The sequence below is a fragment of the Macrotis lagotis genome, chromosome X, assembly GCF_037893015.1.
Source record: "Macrotis lagotis isolate mMagLag1 chromosome X, bilby.v1.9.chrom.fasta, whole genome shotgun sequence".
Lineage (NCBI taxonomy): Eukaryota > Metazoa > Chordata > Mammalia > Peramelemorphia > Peramelidae > Macrotis > Macrotis lagotis.
In genome coordinates this window covers 93,714,832-93,735,751 of record NC_133666.1, presented here as the reverse complement: position 1 = coordinate 93,735,751, position 20,920 = coordinate 93,714,832, and the positions used below count along the sequence as shown (strand labels likewise).

Genomic DNA, 20,920 nt, shown 5'->3' with positions numbered 1-20,920 from the left:
GCAGGAGAGGATTATAGTAATCTGCTGTTTGATAATCCCAAAGAGTCCAGCCATTGGGAGAAAAACTCCCTCTTTGATAAAAACTGCTGGGATAATTGGAAGTTAGTATGGAAGAAACTTAGATTAGACCAACACCTCACACCCTGTACCAAGATAAGATCCAAATGGTTACAGGACATAGACATAAAAAACAATACTATAAGCAAATTAGAAGATCAGGGACTAGTCTACCTGTCAGATCCATGGGAAGGGGAACAGTTTATGACTAAGGAAGAGTTGGAGAACATCACTAAAAACCAATTAGATGATTTAGATTACATTATATTAAAAAGCTTTTGCACAGATAAAACCAATGTAACCAAGATAAAAATAAATGTAGTAAATTGGGAAACAATCTTTACAACTAATGATTCTGACAAAGGACTCATTTCTAAAATATACAGAGAACTGAATCATATTTTTAAAACAAAAAGCCATTCCCCAATTGACAAATGGTCAAAGGATATGCAAAGGCAATTTACAGATGAGGAGATCCAAGCAATCCATAGCCATATGAAAAAATTCTCTAAATCATTAATTATTAGAGAAATGCAAATTAAAGCTTCTCTGAGGTACCACCTCACACCTCTCAGATTGGCCAGTATGACCAGGAAGGATAATGATCATTGTTGGAAGGGCTGTGGGAAATCTAGGACACTATTACACTGTTGGTGGAGCTGTGAACTCATCCAACCCTTCTGGAGAGCTATTTGGAACTATGCCCAAAGGGCATCAAAAATGTGCATCCGCTTTGACCCAGCAATACCACTACTGGGTCTATACCCTGAAGAGATGAGGGAAAAGGGTAAAAACATTATTTGTACAAAAATATTTATAGCAGCCCTGTTTGTGGTGGCAAAGAATTGGAAATCCAGTAAATTTCCTTCAATTGGGGAATGGCTTAGCAAACTGTAGTATATGTATGCCATGGAACACTACTGTTCTATTAGAAACCAGGAGGGATGGGATTTCATGGAAGCCTGGAGGGATTTGCTTGAACTGATGCTGAGTGAGATGAGCAGAGCCAGGGAAACACTGTATACCCTAACAGCAACATGGGAGTGATGTTCAACCTTGAAGGACTTGCTCATTCCATCAGTGCAACAATCAGGAACAATTTGGGGCTATCTGTACAGGAGAGTACCATCTGTATCCAGATAAGGAGCTGTGCAGTTTGAACAAAGTGCAAGGACTATTCCCTTTAATTTAGAAAAAAAAAAACAGATATCTTATTGTCTGATCTTGGTACCTCTTAGACTTCTCTTCTCTTTAAGGATATGATTTCTCTCTCATCACACCCAATTTGGATCAAGGTAAAACATGGAAACAAAGTAAAGACTGATGGAGTGCTTTCTGTGGGGGTGGGGTGGGGGGAGGGAAGCAAGATTGGGGGAAAATTGTAAAACTCAAATAATATCTTTAATAAAAATAAATTTAAAAAATAATAATATACTGAAAAACTGACAACAAGAAAGCATTTCAAGGAACTTTCGGCAGGATCTCACAAAATTTGGCACAATTTAAGGAAAGGCGAGCTTTGAATATAACATTCCTAAAGATAAACCTTTACAAACATGAATAACCTATCCGACAAAACAATCCTACAGAAGGGAAAAAACCAACTTTCATTGAGAAAGAGGATTAATAGGCATTCTTAAAAAAAAGACAGAAGGGAGTAGACATTTTGAAATACAAATTCTGGCATTAAAAACATTGAAAAAATTAAATATATTACATTAAATGAAAGGAACACCATACTGATTTTTTTAAATTCTAATTATAGAAGAAATACATTATTTCTATCTTTGCCAAATTATGACTGCTGATAGCTTGTAATTCTTAATTAGAAAACTACCTGCATGCATCCCTTGGCTCTATTCACTGCCCCACCTAGTTAGTGCTGAGAAAATCCCTTGGTGAGGGAAAACACCAAGTGAAAAGAACTGTTACCAAGAGCATGGCAAGGTATTTTATCTTGCATTTCTCTAATTATTAGTGATTTGGAGTATTTTACATGATTATTGATAGTTTTAATTTCTTCTAAGAACTCTGTTCAGATCCTCTGACCATGCAATTGGGGAATGGCTCTTACTTTTATAATTTTTTTCAGTTCCCGAAATATTTGAAAAGTGAGGGGCAGCTAGGTGGCACAGTGGATAGAGCACCAACCCTGGAGTCAGGAGTACCTGAGTTCAAATCCAGCCTCAGACACTTAATAATTACCTAGGTGTGTAGCCTTGGGCAAGCCACTTAACCCCATTTGCCTTGCCAAAAAAAAAAACCCAAAAGAAAAAAAAAGCAAAATGAGAGCTTTACAGAGACACTTGTTGGAAATTTCCCCCCATTTGACTATTTTTCTTCTAATTTTGGCTGGGTTGGTTTATGTTGTATAAAATCTTGTTAATTTCATGTAATCGACATTATTCATACATCTCTCTACTTGTCTAATTTCTCTGTCTATATATTTGACAAGAAAAATTTTCCAGGCTTTCTGAATTTGTTTATTTTATCACCCTTTATGTCAAATTCATGTGACCATGTTGACCTTATCTTAGTATAGTGTTAGATATCAAGTCTATATCTAATTTCTTCCAGATTATTTTTCAATTTTTCCAACAGCTTTTTTTCTGAATGGCGAATGCTGCTTCAAAAGTTTGTATCTTTGGGTTTATCAAATACTAAATTATTATAGTCATTATTATTATTTAATACTTATTATTATGTAACCAGCCTATTCCACTGATAATCACTCTATTTCTTACTTGATGCCACTTATATTAATGATTATTTTTGTACGATATAGTTTGAAATCAGATACTGCTCAATACTGATATTCACTTCCTTCACTTTTTTTATTGCTTCCCTTGATGTTCTTCATTTTTGCTTTTCCAGTTGAATTTTATTATTTCATCTAGTTATTTAAAAAAAGATCTGTTGTTTCAATGGCCATAGCACTAAATGAGTAAATTTAAGTTGACTTGCCATTTTCATTATATTGGCTCAGCCAATGAGTTACAAATACTTCTCAAATTGCTTGTGTCTTTATTTGTGAGAAAAGTAGTTTGTAATGTGCCCATATTACTATGTGTGCCATGGCAGGTAGCCCCCCAGTTGTGTTTTATGGTATACAGTTACTTCAAATGAAATTTCGTCATCTTGCCTTTCTTTTTTAAAATAAATACATAAGAGGCTAGGTGGCACAGAAGATAGAGCACTGACCCTGGAGAAAGGAGGATCCGAGTTCAAATTTGGCCTCAGACACTTAATAATTACTTAATAATCTTGGGCAAGTCACTTAATAACCATTGCCTTGCAGAAAATAAAAATAAAAAACAAAAAAGCAATAAATAGAAATGTTGAAGATTTGTGTGGGTTTGTATCCTGCAAATTTTCTAAAGTTGTCTATTGTTAAATGTAGATTTTTAGTTAATTCTATAGGTTTCTCTAAGTATACTATAAAGTGATGATTTTCTCTCCTTGTTGCCTCTCATTCCTTCCATTTCTTTTTCTACTCTTATTGCTAAAGTTAGCATTTCTGGTACATCTTTGAATAATGATGGTGATGAAAGACTTGATTCACTTCTAATCATACTGGAAAGATTTCTAATTTATCTCCATTACAGGTAATACTTACTCAAAGTTTTAGATAAATACTACTTATAATTTTAGGAAAATTCCCATTGGGGCAGCTGGGTGGTGCAGTGGAATGCAGCCTCAGACACTTATTGATTGCCTAGCTGTGTGACCATGGGCAAGTCACTTAACCTCAATGCCTTAAATAAATAAATAAATAAAATCCCCATTGATTCTTAAGCATTCTAGTATTCTAAAGAGGAATGAATGTTGTATTTTTGTCAAAAGACTTTTCTTCATTTATTGATATAAATATTTTTGGCTGCTTTTGAGTTGATAAATTATACATACAGTTTTTAATACTGAACCAATCTTTGCATTCAAATAAATTCCACATGGTTACAGAGTATAATCTTTGTGATACATTGCTGTAATCTCCTTGTTAGTATTTTATGTTTTAAAATTTACATGAATATTCATGAATACAATAGGTCCATAATTTTCTATCTATTTCTGCTCTCTCTAGTTTAAATATCAAAATTATCATTGTGTCATACATATATGGTAGGACTTTTCTTGCCCTATTTCTTCTAACAGTTTGTAAAATATTAGAATTGTTCACTAAACGTAAGGTAGCATTCATTTTCTACTAATTAAAATTTCTCCAGAGGACTATCTTATCTAAGTTTTCTAAAATCCTGTTCATCTCTAATTTTTTCCCTTATTTTATAGTTAAGATTTAAATAGTTCTGAAAAGAGTAAATTGAAGTCCCCAATAGTTTTGTCTTCTATTTCCACCATTAACTCATTTAACATATCCTTTAAAAAAATTAGATTCTATCCCATTTGATATATATATGCTATGCACAATTATATTACTATGATACATTTAAGGAAAATGTAGTTTCTCTAATTATCACTTTTAGTTAAGTATAATTATCCTTTTTTCTTTGACTGCCCTCCCTGCCTTTTTAACTTAAGTTGAAACATAATAGATTATGCTTCAAACCCTTATTTTAACTCTGTAAGTCTCTTCATTCAAGTATGTTTCTTAAAATAGTATGCTGATTTCCAATCCATTCTATCCTCTTACATTCATCTCATTCACATTTACAGTTATGATTGCTGTGTATTTCCCTTTTATTTCCTTTTGTTGATCCAACTTTTTTATTTAACCATGCTCCCCCCCATCACTCTCCTATCTTAGTCCCTTCTCCTCCTGCTTCCCTGATCTGTAAGATGAATCTTTTCCCAATTCAGTGGTTAGATATTCTTTCCTCTTTGAACTAATTCAGGTCAGATTGAGGTTCAGCTATGAAATGTAGAATGTATAATTTTGATTACATTATGAATAGTTTTTGCACAAACAAAATCAATGAAACCCTGAGGAAAAAGAAAGCAGAAAGCTGCAAAACAATTTTTACAGCCAGTGTTTCTGAAAAAGGTCTCATTTCTCAAATTTAAGTATAAGAATTTACCTCAAATTTATAAGAATATAAGCCATAAACATTTATAAATGGCCAAAGGATATGAACAGGAAGTTTTCAGATAACGAAATTAAAGCTATCTAGAGTCACATAAAAGATGCTTAAAATCACTACAAATGAGAGAAATATAAATTAAAACAATTCTGAGGTAACACCTAACATTTATCAGATTTGCTAATATTACAGAAAAGGGGGTAAATGTTGAAGTGGATGAGAGAAAAGTGGGACACTAATCTACTCTAGATGTGAACTTATCTTAGGGTCTATAAAACTTTGATCCAACAATAATACCATTACTGAGTCTGAATCCAAAAGAGAACATGAAAAAGGTGGAAAGGATCCACATGTACAAAAATATATACAGCAGATCTTTTTATGGTGGTAAAAAATTGGAAACTGAGATAATACCCTATCAATCAGGGAATGGCTGAACAAGCTGTGGGATACGAATGCAATGTAATATTATTTTTCTATAAGAAATGATGAACAAACAGATTTCAGAAAAACCTGGAAAAACTCAAATGACCTGATGCTGAGTAAAGTAAGTAGAACCAGTAACAACTATTCTAAGCAATACAATGAGCAAAGACAATTGTAAAAGAGTTGTGATGGAAAATTTCATCTACATCCAGAGAAAGAATTTTGGAGTCCAAATGAAGATGGAAGCATACTGCTTTCATTTTATGAATTTAATTTTTGCTTTTGCTTTTCTGTTTTTCCCTTTTTTGCTCTGATTCTTCCTTCATAGCATGATTAATATAGAAATAAGTTCAACATAATAGTTCATGTATAAACTGTATCATATCATCTGCTATTTTGGGAAGGGGGCAGGGAAGGGTAGAAAGGATAAAATTTTACAAAAATGAAAGTTGAAAACTATCTTTACATATAATTGGAAAAAATTTTAAGTAAATTATTCCACTTCAAAAAATAAAAGAGAAAAAATAAGAAAAATTTTCAAACAATTTATCAAAACAAATTTATCAAACAAAAACCATGTTAACCTGCCTTTTCAGAAACTGAACTCAATAACAGGTACTTGAGCATTGAACATCCTCCATAGCACAAGGAAACATTTTGGATAAACACATGCTTGCCTATTCGTGCCACACTAATTGATGCTCAACAGATTATTGAATAAAATTATATCTACAATCATGTATCCATCATAGGTTCATCTATTTTTTTTAACATATGCACCTGTTTAAGGAGATTTTACTATATTTGTATATAGATCAGATCAATATTTAAAACTTTTAGAGTCATCCCCAAAAAGAGATTCCTCAAAAAGCCTATGTCAGAAATCTGTCAAAGAAGAAAATGCTACAAATGACCAAAAAAGAAGCAATTTAAATAACAGGTAGCCACTGTCAGTATTCCCCAGTACTACTTATCATCTTCAACATTCAACCATCAGAGAGCTTGTAATATGATATTCCAGATGGCAAAGGAACTTGAATTACAACCAAGAATAAACCAACCTGCAAAATTTAGCTTATTTTAGCTTCTTACATATTACCTTCCAGATTAAATAACTTGTCAGTTAAATGTGTGAGATCATATTTGAACTTGGGTCTTCTTGACTCCAGGTCTTACACTCTCTCCACTGTACCACCTGACTGCTCCTAATAACTCTCTAAGCTAAGTGTAAAATAATGAGAAGGAACTTATTCCCACTTTTTAATTTTCAGTGGAAGATAAGAAGGAAAATTGTTATTTACTCTTTTTTCTCTTTCTTCATAACTCTTTCCAAGTTAGAGATTGAAGAGATTAAGACAGAAAAGTAAAGAAATTTTTTTTTGATTTGTAGAAGTTTTTATGGAATTATAAACAAATTACAGATTAAGTATAGAACTAAAATATAACATCATTACTGTAAATTTACAAATGATTATTTAAATGTTTAATTGCTTAAACACCTTAATGTATTTAAGGAGGTCTTCACCTAGGAAGGTTATATGCAAATTTCTCAGGCTGCTCTTTCCAGAGGAGTGATAGGAAGATTATTTTTGTCTACCACAAAATAAATAGAACTTAAAGCTAAGTTTGCAATTATTGATCAAAATTTCACTATTTAGGTAAATTAGTAGTAATAGATAAATTAGTAGCAAAATCACCTAAATCAAAATATATTATGCAACTCAAGAAGTAAAATTAGCAATTAAATGATATTGCATAATAAAAAACCATTAGAGAGAATGTTTACACAGATAAATAGGAAGAACATTAAAGAAAGGTGGAGTCCCCTTACACTGATGGCTTGACAGGAGGAAGAGAAACAATAATTTGGAGTTTTAGAAAGGTCTGAGGAGGTTTCTTATCTTGTGAATTGAGCTGGTAAAGCACAGGATGTTTTAAAACTGTTAAGTAATTAATTGGGCACATTTTTCTTTTAAAAAAAAGGCTAGTTTTCTAGATGAAGTTACTGGGACTTTCTATTTGGGCAAGGCCAATCTTATCAACTCTGTGACAGAAGCTTTTGACAACAGGTTATGAAATGATTTGACAAGAAACTATGGGGGGGGTGGCTAGGTGGCACAGTGGGGAGGCAGCTAGGTGTCCCAGTGGATAGAGCACCAACCCTGGAGTCAGGAGTACCTGAATTCAAATCCAGCCTCAGACACTTAATAATTACTTAGCTGTGTGGCCTTGGGCAAGTCACTTAACCCCACTGCCTTGCAAAATCGAAAGGAAGGAAGGAAGGAAGGAAGGAAGGAAGGAAGGAAGGAAGGAAGGAAGGAAGGAAGGAAGGAACTATGACCAATCACAGCTGAATTAAAAGAATTTATAAATTTACTTCATTCTATCTCAGAATCAACAAGACCTTAAATTTAAAGAGATCTTATTTTGTCTGAGAATTTATAGGCATTACAGATAACTGCTAGTCAGGAAGTTTACCACAGTTATTGTTTTTCTGTAATTTGGGGGAAAATGTATTCACTGCTTATGTAAAATTCAAAAATGTGTTCATTCTTAATTTCTAATGATTGATTTCTACTGCAAGATGAATTAAAACTAGAAAGAAGAAATAAGATAAGACTGCATATGTATTTACATATGCTTTTGTTAATTTACTGCAACAACATGAGAAAAATAATAACTTAGATCTAAACTGTGATTATTAAAAATTACTACTTCTGGTAAAACCTACTTGAACTATGTTTTGTTCTTATTCTGAGTTCTAATTTCAAGTATGTTTGTCTATGTCATTCATTCAACCAATAATCCAAGGGGAATGATCAAGTAGGTAAAGATAGGTGCTTCTTGACTACTTTCTCCATTCTACTACTTCCTTTTTGAACAGAAAATTTTCCTACCTGGTTAATTCTGAGCAAAGCTATGATAGCCAGTGAATAATATGGAACTTTACTAAATGACTGGCTATTAACTATGCCTTTTACCTGGAATCAAATGGAGCTAAGGAATTTTTCCTCTTATGCCTATATCAGGTTATTCTGTGTCTTAATGTTGTCATAACCAGGTTCCTTCTTTTTCTTTTCACAGCAAATTTCTATAATCTGAGCAAGAGAAGTTTACACTTTTTGGTCACTATTACTAAAACATCTCTGAGTTATTATAATGAAATATAAGGATGAAAGATCTTACTGTTTATAACCTGAATTTATGATCAAATTCATACTGTAAACATCCAACTAAAATGTTAAAAGTTATATATTTAGGTCTTTAAAGTATCTCATTCTTTCAAGATTATATGAAGACAATATACATCCTCAAAAAGAGGGTGATAGGACAGAAATGTAAAAGTTTTTCATTTTTAATTAAACTGTTTAAGAATTAGAAAATATGTGTATGTATGCGTGATGGGTATGTGTGTGTGTGTGTAAATACATATATATATATATATATATATATATATATATATATATATATGTATATGCACAGAGAAAGAGAAAGAGACAGATTGGCATCCAAATATTTCTAATGTGATACAAACATTTTTATTATGTTCTTAGTAATAAGCTCTCAAAATTGGATTGAAGATTTTACAAATAAAATTGCATTAATAATTAGGGGGTTTCTTTTGGTAAAATTTTATGCATTTAGTCAAAATACCAAACAAACAAAAACATTTTCTTGTACACAACAAGACATGTGAGGATTCAAAATAAAACAATAAATTTCCATTTAAAGAAAAACCATCTTTTCCTTATTTCCTTCTAGGTTTTCTCTGTTGTGGACTTTACAATATTTTCCCCTGCCTTCCCTTCCACCACCCTAAAAGAAGGCTATAATTAAATGCAGATATATGCATACACACACACACACACACACACACACACACACACATACATACACAAATAGACACATAGGAAAAAATCTATAAACATACATATGCAAGACCATATTATGCCTATTTCCACTTATCATCTCCTTCTCTAGAGTTAGATTGTATCTTTCTTCATAGGTCCAAATCTCAAATCTTTCCATGTTTTTCTAAATCAAGCAGTTCATCACTTTGTAGATTCCAACACAATCATAGCCTGAGAGAATGTCTATGAAAGCTTTTCCCAAAATTTCTGCATTCCTTATATTCTTGACTACATTGGTTTTATACAATTTTAAATTGAAAATAGTTAAAATTATCCATTTTACATTCCATAAAAGCTCTCACTTTATGATATAATTTAAGGTCTGATAATGCTGAATCTCCTTCCTTTACATTTTTCCCCTAGTTTCTTTGAAATTCTTCCAAATGAAATTTATTATTTTTTCTAACTCAGGAAAATTTTTTTAGTAATTTAATTGGAATGGCATTGAATGGATTAGTCAGAGAAAATCACCATTTTTTATTACATTGGTTTTATCTACTGATGAATACATATTACTCCAATAATTTAAACCTGACTTTATTTGCATAAAAATTATTTATTTTGTGTCCAGTCCAGATTTGATCTGATATTTCAGCGTGAATAAGGACTCTCTTGAATTAAAAGAGCACCTGTCTCTTTCAGTTGAGTTCTTAACTCATGTGTAAAGACCTATGAGTAATTCTGAGGCCAATCCAACAGGCACCTCCCCTCCACTCAAGAAAAAAATAAATAAATAAAAGGACAGCTGCTGGGCTTATATATGGTTATTTTAACAGATCCCCAGAAAAGATGCCTGCTGGACTCTGTTTTCAAATCATGGATAGTGTACTTATAACTAATTTGATCATTGGAAGAATTTAATTAAATCTGACCCATCACTGCTGGTCAAAACAAGGTTCTTTTGATTATGACAAAATAATATATCTAAAAAAGTTGGAGTCCTTTGATAAATGGAAAACTATAAAGAGGTTCCAGAATTTGACCTAAAAAGGGAGATTTACATTTGTGCACTCTAAATTATTTTAAGAAGCTTTGACACTACTATTACTGTTTTTGTGAAACATTTGTGTAAAAGTGTGCTATATATGTGTCTATAAGTTAAAAAACCAAGTTACTTTTTCCCTAAACATAGTCTAAACATGAATGTGCATATACCCATATAGAAACATGTATCTATCTGTGTGTATACAAATTTATTTAGGATCTATGTATATTTGTGTATATGTGTGTGTGTGTGTGTATATATATATATATATATATATATATATATGTATATATATACATATATATGTATATATATACATATATATGTATATATATACATATATATATATATATATATATATATAGACAGACAAATACATGAAATCTGATTTTTTTTTTCTGTAGAAGGGAAAAAAAATTGGAATCTGGGGGAAGAGAAGACATTATGGTACAAAAGACAGGAAGTAGAGAGTTTAGAGGCTTCTACTAGAAACTAATCTGACACATAAGAGCTGTGTGGCCCTGGAAGTTAGTATGCAGTTCTGAACTTCAGCATCTTCACCTGGAAAATAGGAAGTACTTACCTTCTAGGTGTTCTAAGGATCCATTGATTTCAAATATATAAATTGCTTTGCAAACATTAAACATAAATGAAACTAGAGATGTAACCTGAGTTTATTTAGGATATCAAGTATAATCTCAAAAGTGGAGGAAAGAAATAAATATTTGGAAGGAAAAATACAGGATGGCAATTTTTCCTTTTTGCACAAGCAAGTATAGTATTTCAAACTATAACAAAGTGGTAATCATCAAAACAATTGAATACTGGTTAAGAAATAGAGTAGGATCAGAAGAATAGATTGAGAATACAATACAGAGAAAGAAATGATCACAGTAATCTAGATTTCATAAACTCAAAGTTTCCATTTTGGAGAGCAAGAACTCACTATTGCTGGGAAAACTGCAAAGTAGTCTGATAGAAACTAACCACAAAGCAACATTTCATGCCATATACCAAGATAAGGTCAAATGGAGATATGATTTAGACATAATGGATATAATCATAAACAAATTAGGGAACATGGAAAATTTTTACCTTTCAGACCTATGGTTAAAAGAAGAGTTTATGACCCAACAAGAGGAAAAAAGAAACCTGGCATGTAAAATGGGAACCAAGTTTTACAGCCAGTGTTTCTGTTAAAGGCTTCATTTCTCAAATATATGAGGCACTAAGCCAAATTTATAAAAAAAGAACCATTCCCCATTTGATAAATGGCCAATGAATATAAACAGGTAATTTTTCAAAAGAAGAAATCAAAGCCACCAATAGTCATATAAAAATGTTCTTAAATTATTATGGATTAGAGAAATGCAAATTAAAATAACTCTGAAGTACCTCCTCACATTTATCAGATTGGCTAACATGACAGAAAATGAAAATAACAAATGCTGAAAGGATATGAATAGATACATTGATATACTATTGCTGGAATTACGAAATAGTCCAACCATTCCGGAGAACAATCTGGAACTGTGTCCAAAGGGTTATAAAACTCTGCATATTCTAGGTCTATATCCCAAAGAGATTTTTAAAAAAGGAAAAGGACTTATATGAACAAAAATATTATAGAAAATCTATAAACTGGGGAATGACTCAATAAGTTGTAGTAGGTGATTATGATGGATTACTATTGTGCTACAAGAAATTAAAAGCAAGATGATTTCAGAAAAACCTGAGAAGACATATTAACAAAGTTAAGTGAGTAGAACCAGAAGACCACTGGACACAATAATAGTAATATTATAATGATGATGAACTGTTTAAGACTTAACTACTTTGATCAAAACAAGTTGAAAGGAATCATGATGGAAAATGCTATCCAAGCATAGAACGAAGTCTACTTTTTTCACTTTATTTTTCTTGCTCTTTTTTTCCCAACATGGGAAATGCTCTGCATGATTTCCTATGTATCACTGATATGCTGCCTGCCTTCTCAATTTGTGGGGGAGGCACAAAGAAGAGCAAGCATTTGGAACTTGACTTTTAAAAATAAGTATTGAAAATAAACAATAAAATTTTAAAATATGAAAAGTACCTCCCCCCAATCCTTTGTAAAGATTGGGGCAAGGCAGGCATTGTTGGCAGCTAAAATTCAATATACCTTGAAGGGTTATGAATATCTATCTCTTCCCATTTTTCCTTGTCATGTTATCTTGAGAAGGTACAGTGATATGGACTCATTAACAAGTAGATAGTTCAAAGGGAAGTATACCGAATATCAAAATCGGAAGATCTCATTTTATATCAATAAATCAATCAATCAACTACTATTTATAAAATACCAACTATATACCAGACACTGCTAAGGAATGGTAATCAAAAAAAGGAAAAACAGAGAATACTGGCTATGTATTTTGCTGAATAAAAATAACTTTTAAAATGGACATCATAGGACAACAGACAGAGGTAATCTAGAGTCAAAAGAACTGAATTCAAATTCTGACTCTGCAATTTACTACCTTCAGTGAGAATTTATCTGAGTCTCAGTTTTCTTATCCTTTAAAAAAAAAAAGGGAGTCAGGATAATCATCTTAAGTCTTTCAATTTAATGCTATTATTCAATGATCTAAGGGTTTAAAACAAATTAACCTTTTTTTTTCCCTCCTAACCTTAAGAAAATAACAGTTTCAGGTTAGTAAGTTAAGTGTCTCTCTCACAGACATTTTCCAAAACAAAATTATAGTAGACACAGTTTAGAAATAATAATCTATTGATCATAATAATCTAGTTTTAAGTATATTTTGGCTCAATCTTATGTAGAAGAAATTATTCATATATTATGCCACTTTTTTGACCTCACCTTCAATGAGCTTACTCACCCATTTCATTAATTACTGCTCTTGATTTGGAGACAAAAGAGCTAACTTCATTTAAATTCATTTGAGTTCTTTCCTTAAGGTCAGCACCTAAAAAAGGCACATACATACATATACATAAGTAAATTTCTTATCATAAATAGTTCTTTAAAAGGTAAAATATTTTATATATTGTTATTTATGTACAGCTTAAACACTAATTCAAAACATGTATTAAATCATAGTACTCTTCTCAATGACTACAAGTAGCATGGATAAAATGATTGGCTTCCCATTTTTAGAACTCATATAGAGTAACTAGTTAAGTAATACTTATTTAGAAAAATACAAGCTTTTGTGATGTTCTAAAATGAAACCTCTTTTCTCTAAAATGAGGTAATAACAGTAAATGAAATACTATAAGATACAGAATTTTAATAAGAAATATAACAGAGGTTATCTGCCTTACTAATTTAGATTAAACTAAAACTACATAGGAAAACCTTTTCTTTTAACAGAAAGTCACTACCTTAGGAATGTGTGTCATCTCAAAAGAATTGAGATTCAGACTGTCTCCTGCCCAAGCAAGGGTATTTTTGAGGGGTTCATGTTCCCTAGAGTGCCTCTCCTTAAAACAGTAAACAGCTCAACTGAAGAAGAGGTTGACCTTTTAAAGAACAAAGATAAAGTAATCAAAGACATGCAGATAAGAGGTTGCAACTCAGAAACATTCTTTTCAGGCTATGGGAGGGATATGCTGGTTTATTTTGTACTTTCAATAGGAATTTACAGTCTTGTTTGATAGGGGGCTTGTCTGGTATCTGGGGGTCTGAGTGGATTCTGAGTCCCTGAGAGTGACAAGATCTTTTTTTCTGAGGTCTAATTATAATTTCTCCTTCAAGGAATAGGAACTCAAATTCAACTGGAGAACAGGGACAGAAGTCTCATCTTCTGTAACTGCTTCAGGTTACAGTGAGCTGCCCCTGCCTCAATGGGTCTTAGAGATGGATCAATGGGGAATCCAGGAGATATAGGGAAGTTCCTAGAGGGGTAGAGTCATCCTGGGCTATCCTGTTGTTTAATAGTTTCCAGTCTAGAGGAAACAAACCTAGTGAGTAGATTTAGGATACATGGGCCAAATATCAAAAGAGGGAAAGGAGAAAGATGGATGGTATGATAGTAATTTAGCAAAATAAAAGGGGCAATCCTCTTTGTTAAGGATACTGTACAAATAAAATGGACAAAAGGAAGAAAGATGAATAGAAAAATAAAATTCAGGTCTGCTCAGGAAACAGCCAGATCAGAGCAGGTCTTCTATATTTGTAGAGTCTAACAAAACTTTAAATTTACTCTGCCAATAGTCAGGTCAGATAATGAAATTAGTTCACACCTTATTTCTTCATTATTAGTCAAAACAGTTTTAATGAACCAAATAAGAGAATCATAGTCTGGTTTCACAAATCTTTTTATCAGTCACCTAAATATTCCCCAGCATTGTGAGAAATTAAAAAGAATTTAACTTGCATTGGAATATATAGCTAGTAACAGATGCCAAAGCTAAACACTTAATTCACTAGTTATTTCCCAGGGACTCCTTCCCCCCGCCAAACTCCAAAAACCAACAAATGATGACTCTAGCCCAAATTTAGAGGGGCAGAACCTACAGAAAGACTGAGTGATACATTTTTCCAGTTCAAGATAACTTAGAAGTTCCATTGGAAAGGTGTGTTTCATCAGGATCCAGGGCTGGGGAAAAAAGCCATGGCTGCAACACAGCACAGCCTAGCAAAGCACAGCCCAGCACAGAAATCACTGGCAACAGCTGGAAGGGGTGGTGAGAGAACTCGGCCACAACAGAGTGAGTGTGGAGGGAGGAGCACTGGTTGCAGAATCTGCAGCAAGAATCTGGAGAAAGCAGCCTGCACTCCCAGAGCCAGTAAGGGGTCAGGGAAGACTGTGGAGATTTCTCTGCTCTCCCTCAGGGTAGCACTCTGCTGTTTGCCTACACTCAGATCCAGGTTGCAATTTGAGCTTCCATACTAAGATAGCAGGATCCTCCTTATAGCTCTTAGGGCAGAGGGAAGTATGGGGGGCACCTACATATCAAAGCACAGGCTAGAGAGCATAAGACCTTGGAGGAATAAAAGTCCCAGTGGGGTGCCACAAAAAAACCCCCAAAGTCTTGGAAGTGCTATCTTGGGCTGAGGAAATGATAAACAACAGAAAGAAGAATCTGACCATAGAGAATTACTTTAGTCCCATGGAAGATCAATACAAACTCAGATGATGCCAAAATCGAAGCTTCTGTATCCAAAACCTCCAAAGAGAAATAGAAAATGGGCTCAGACTATGGATGAGCCCAAAAAATACTTTGAAAAGCAATTAAGGGAGATTTAGGAGAAATTGGGAGAAGAAATGAAGCGATGCAGAAAAATCATGAAAACTAAATCAACTGCTTGGTGAAAGATATAAAAAAAAATACTGAAGAAAATAATATGTTAAAAACCAGTTTAGGCCTAAAGGAAAAAAAAGCAAAACAAAAGGCAAATGAGGAGAGGAATGGATTAAAAAGCAGAATTGGCCAGCTGGAAAAGGAGATAAAAAAGCTCTCAGAAGAAAATAACTCCTTCAAATGCAGAATGAAACTAAAGGAAGCTGATGACTTTGTGAGAAATCAGGAGGAAATATAACTCTTCCAAAAAAGTAAAAAATTAGAAGAAAATGTGAAATATCTCACTGGAAAAACAACTGACCGTGAAAACAAATCCAGAAGAAATAATTTAAAAATTATTGGGCTATCTGAAAGCCACGATCAGGAGAAGAGCCTAGACTTCATTTTTCAAGAAATAATACAGCAAAATTGCCCTGAGGTCCTTGAAGCAGAGGGTAAAATAGAAATCAAGAGAATTCACCAGTCACCTCCTGAAAGAGAACCCAAAAGAAAAACCTCCAGGAATATTATAGCCAAATTCCAAAACTCCCAAATCAAAGAGAAAATTCTAAAAGTACCAGAAACAAAAAATTCAGCTACTGAGGCTGCTCCATAGTCAGGATTACACAGGATCTGGCACTATCTACATTAAGGGCTTGTAGGAATTGGAATATGATATTCCAGAAGGCAAAAGATCTCAGTTTACAACCGAGAAGCAACTACCCAACTAAACTGAACATCCTCTTTCATGGGAAAAGATGGATTTTCAATGAAACAGGGGACTTTCACACTTTCACACGCTTGATCTCCAAGTACAGGACTCTGGTGAACCATAGAAGGAGTAGAAGAGAAGGACTAACTATGAGGAACTTAATGTTATTGAACTATTTGTATTCTGGCATGGGAAGAAGATATTGATAACTCATGAACTTTCTCATTTGTAAGAGCTGTTAGAAGGACCATATATAGACAGGACATAAGAAGGAGCATAATATAATGGCATAATAAAGTAAAAAGTAAAAAGATGGATTCAGTGAGTGATAAAGGAAAGTCCTGGGAGGAAGGAAAAGGAGATGAAAAAGAAGTTAAGAAATTTCACGTAAGAGTCAAGAAAAAGCTTTTTCAATGGAGTAGAAAGCGGGGAGGCAAGGGGGGGGATAAGTGAGCCTTCATTCTCATCAGAAATGGCTCAGAGAGGAAATAACATACACACTTAATAGGGTGAGGAAATCTATCTTACCCTAGAGAAAAATGAGAAGAAAGAGAGAGATAAGGGGGAATGGGGGGAGGGAAGGGGGGGGAATAGGTGAGAGAAGAGTGGGAAGATTGACAGAGAGGGTACTCAGATACCACATACTTTTGGACAGGGCCAGGATGAAAGGAGAGAGAGAGAGAGAGAGAGAGAATAGAATAAATGAGAGTAAAGAGAAATAGAGTGGAGGTACAGCTAGTAATAGCAACTGTGGGAAAAATATTCAAGCAACTTCTCTGGTAGATTTATGATAAAGAAAGCAACTCACCCCAGGGACAAAGCAATTGGAATCTTTACACAGATTGAAGTACATTTCTCTCTCTCTCTCTCTCTATTCTTGAGGTTTCTCATCTTCTTTGGGGGGGGGTTATGTTTACTTTTATAACACATTCAATTTACATCAATGTATAGCATGAGAACAATGTAAAAACTATCAGACAGCCTTGGGTGGGGGGGGGAAGGGGGTAAAATTGAAAAATTCAAAACCTTAGAAAAAATGATAGATATTACTATTGTATATAATTGGAAAACAAATAAAATACTAACAAATAAAAAAATTCCCCCCCCCAAAATCTAGTGTGTTCATAATTATCATCTGACATGATTATAAAAATTTACCATAGAAAATAGGGGAAGGTATTCCCTTATTTTGATATTAATTCCAGGCAAAGGTTATGTAGTTGGTCAATTGCACTGAGCTTAAGGTCAGCCACATCTGGGAAACTGAATAAATTGTAAATGCCACATATGGGAAACTGAGTCAAGAGAATTCTACCTCAGTTCATGTTGATTGTTATTCTCCCAGTCTTTCCCATGAGAACCCCACCTGAAGTATTTGCCATGTAAATCCCCAGGGGACTGCCAGCATCATGGATCATTATCTCAAGCATTTCTTTATGACCATATGTGGAAGGCAAACTCAGAATAACATCAGTTAAGAGTCCCATAAACTCTTTTTTAAAAATTTTTATTTATTTAAGGCAATGGGATTTAGTGATTTGCTTAAGATCACACAGTTAGGCAATAAGTATCTGAAGCCAAATTTGAGTTCAGGTCCTCCTGACTCCAGGGTCACTGCTCTATCCATTGCACTACCTAGTTTGCTCCTCCTCCCCCATAAATTCATATGAATTCAGCTCACAAAGATCAAATTCTAGAAAATGGCTATAATCTCACTTTCAAAACAGCAAGAATTCACAGAAAAATCACAATTTATCTTGTCAATATTACACAAATGATTTAAGATGGTTAATAAGCAACAATAAGAGATTTGGGGGTGTATAAATATGATAATCCCAAATTGCTTATAGAGAACAGATTTTATAAAATACTGTCATCTTCAAATATTAACTATGTTCTACTATTCTTAGAATCCCTTTATACAATGAGAGCCTTTCATGTGACTCTCCAACATTTTGGATACATTTCTACATATGTATTTCCAATTGGGGTGACAAAATATAGTTCATAAATTATTATGCTTTACTAACATAACACTGCTGTACTAAACAAAACAATAAAAGAGGTTTTTAACTTTAACTTTAGAAAGAAAGAGTTTCTTCTTAAACTGAATCTTTTCTCAGACCCTAGAATAATAGCAAAATTTATATTAAAAACACTAGTTAAGCTGCTTGACTCTGTTTCTCAGAAAGCACCCATTTAATGATGGTCTAGGGGCATAGCAAACCTAAGAATGAAGCTCTAAAAATAATGTTCAAAGGCCTAAAATCTCATTAGCCACAGTAAGGTGAACATAATTGTTATCAATATCAATTATCACTGCAATAAATTAGCTAAAAGAACTTCCCTTTCTTAAGCTAAGTATCAATAAGTAAATCCCCACAGTTTTAAAAACACAATAAATTTTAAATTACACTACTCTAAAATACCACAGTGATGTGATCAGCAAGAATGACCAAGTCAACAGCTAGGTAACAGAATGAGTTAACATTTATTCACTCCTTTTGTTTTCAACAGTATAATTTTTTAATCTCACAACATCTAGATTATAAGAGAAATCACCCTTACTAATAATCATAGTTGATATGTATTAAAATTAAAACCTGAAAAAACTCATTAATTACCAAATCAAATAAGCTTAATTTAGTTAAATATACTTCCAGATTACCTTACAGAAAATCAACCCATGTAAAATTATCAAGTATGAAGTAAATATATCTAATTAAGGAAAAAATAATAACAATTAACATTTATAGTATTTGCCCCATGCCAGGCATTGTGTTAGGCATTTTACAATCATGTAAAATAAACTGAGGTAAATAGTGCTGAGTTAACTTGATTAAAATCACTCAAATTAACAAATCTGAGTTAAAGACAAATAGTATAATAAATTCCGACTTTATACTTTATCTCACTTAAAATGTGACCAAAATGAATTTAATTTCATCTGAATCTATGTTCTAAACAGTATTAAACAGAATCTTGGGTTATTATTTAATACTATAGTATTATATTTCACCAAAATACTATTTATTCCAAACATTTCATATTATGGAGTCAACTATTTCCAGTCAATCCACTGTCAGAGATTATAAAAGCACAAGTCTAATATTAGATTTTAATTTATCCCAATTATCACACTTATGAAGACATTTAATTTAATTCAAATGTGGGTTCCACAGTCTCAGAGGGAATCAATACACAGCTTATCAAATGACTCATAGCTCTTTTTTAAACTTTTTTTTCTTTAATTGTCACAATTCAGGTATCCTTTAAATGATGGAAGCATCAAAAATACTTTAAAATTGCTTTTTAACTTACAAAAAAAAGTCTTTAGCAGCTTACAAAATTTTGTCTATTCAAGTTATAATTAAGTTCTGTATATTATTCACAAAAGTAGCAACAAAACATTTTCAAGTTACATTCTTAAATAAGTTCAACTTGAATGATAAAGAGCAAGATACTTCTTAAGATTCTCTAATACATAAATCTATGATTAAAAATAATTAGGAGGGTCTAATTTATAGTAAGATTATCAATTTCATGGTACACATTTCTGTTCAAAAAATTACATTTATTCAGTGCTTAATTTTAACTTTTATAACTTTTGGTTGTGACTGAGTTCACAAAAGTTTTTTCCCTCTTTTTCTTCATGAACCAGGAAAGGATTAAGGACCAGGCCAATTCTGAAGAGTAAGTCTTGTAATTTTCTTTGATACTTCTAAACCTGCCTTTCTAAAATCAGTATGACCTTTTCTGGCGTAAAACAGCAAATCAGTCAATCCAAAGGGGGGGGGGGGGGTAATAAAGAAAAACTTTACTATAGTTCAAAAATACAAAGGGAAAGAACAAAATCTTTCTGAAAATATAAATTCACAGGACAAAGACTATATAATAGTAAAGATACAAGAACACAGATAGACCAATGATTTTGCAGTGCTACTCACCAATCACATAAATACCTGCAGGTTTCAAGGTCATTCATCTATTAGCACCTATGCATGCAGAAAGCAATAAAGACAACAACAACAACAATCCTAGATTTCTGTATATCCATTTCATACATTATCTGTCTGCATGTTGAAGTAATTGTGTCTCTTTTTTATAGTCCTGGAAGTCAAATCTGTTCAAATTTTGCAGGATACAGTTTAGGGGAAGTTCCATGGGATTGGGGGAGAGGAGGGGGATGGTTAAGTGAGAGAAAGAGAACTGTTCCATTTTGCCATAAGCCTGAGAAATCCCTTCTGCAACCACTCACCTCATCATGCAGTGTCCCTCGAAGAGGCAGACAATGAGCAAAGGGGTTCAACAAAAAGTTTGAGCCCAGAAGCCCATGGGCACTGGAATCCAAGAAATCACTTCAAGCCTTCCTAGGTACTTGAAGACAGGAGAGGCTTATCTTGGGTTGGATAAAGTCAAAGTCAGAGACCTATTCCTCATGACCACAAAAAAATGAAGAGGTCCAGAAACTTGTTTCACAGATCATCTCAAAAGAATTCAGACTCAG

At 33.1% G+C, this 20,920-nt stretch overlaps 1 protein-coding gene across 1 annotated transcript in view; it reads right to left on the bottom strand.

The window, feature by feature from the left end:
• Positions 1–20,920, bottom strand: part of AUH (AU RNA binding methylglutaconyl-CoA hydratase) — a 164,162-nt gene that overhangs the window by 99,230 nt on the left and 44,012 nt on the right. The window contains exon 4 of the mRNA XM_074200718.1: positions 13,295–13,381. Coding sequence (XP_074056819.1) covers positions 13,295–13,381 — 87 coding nt within the window. The remainder of the gene's footprint in view (positions 1–13,294; positions 13,382–20,920) is intronic.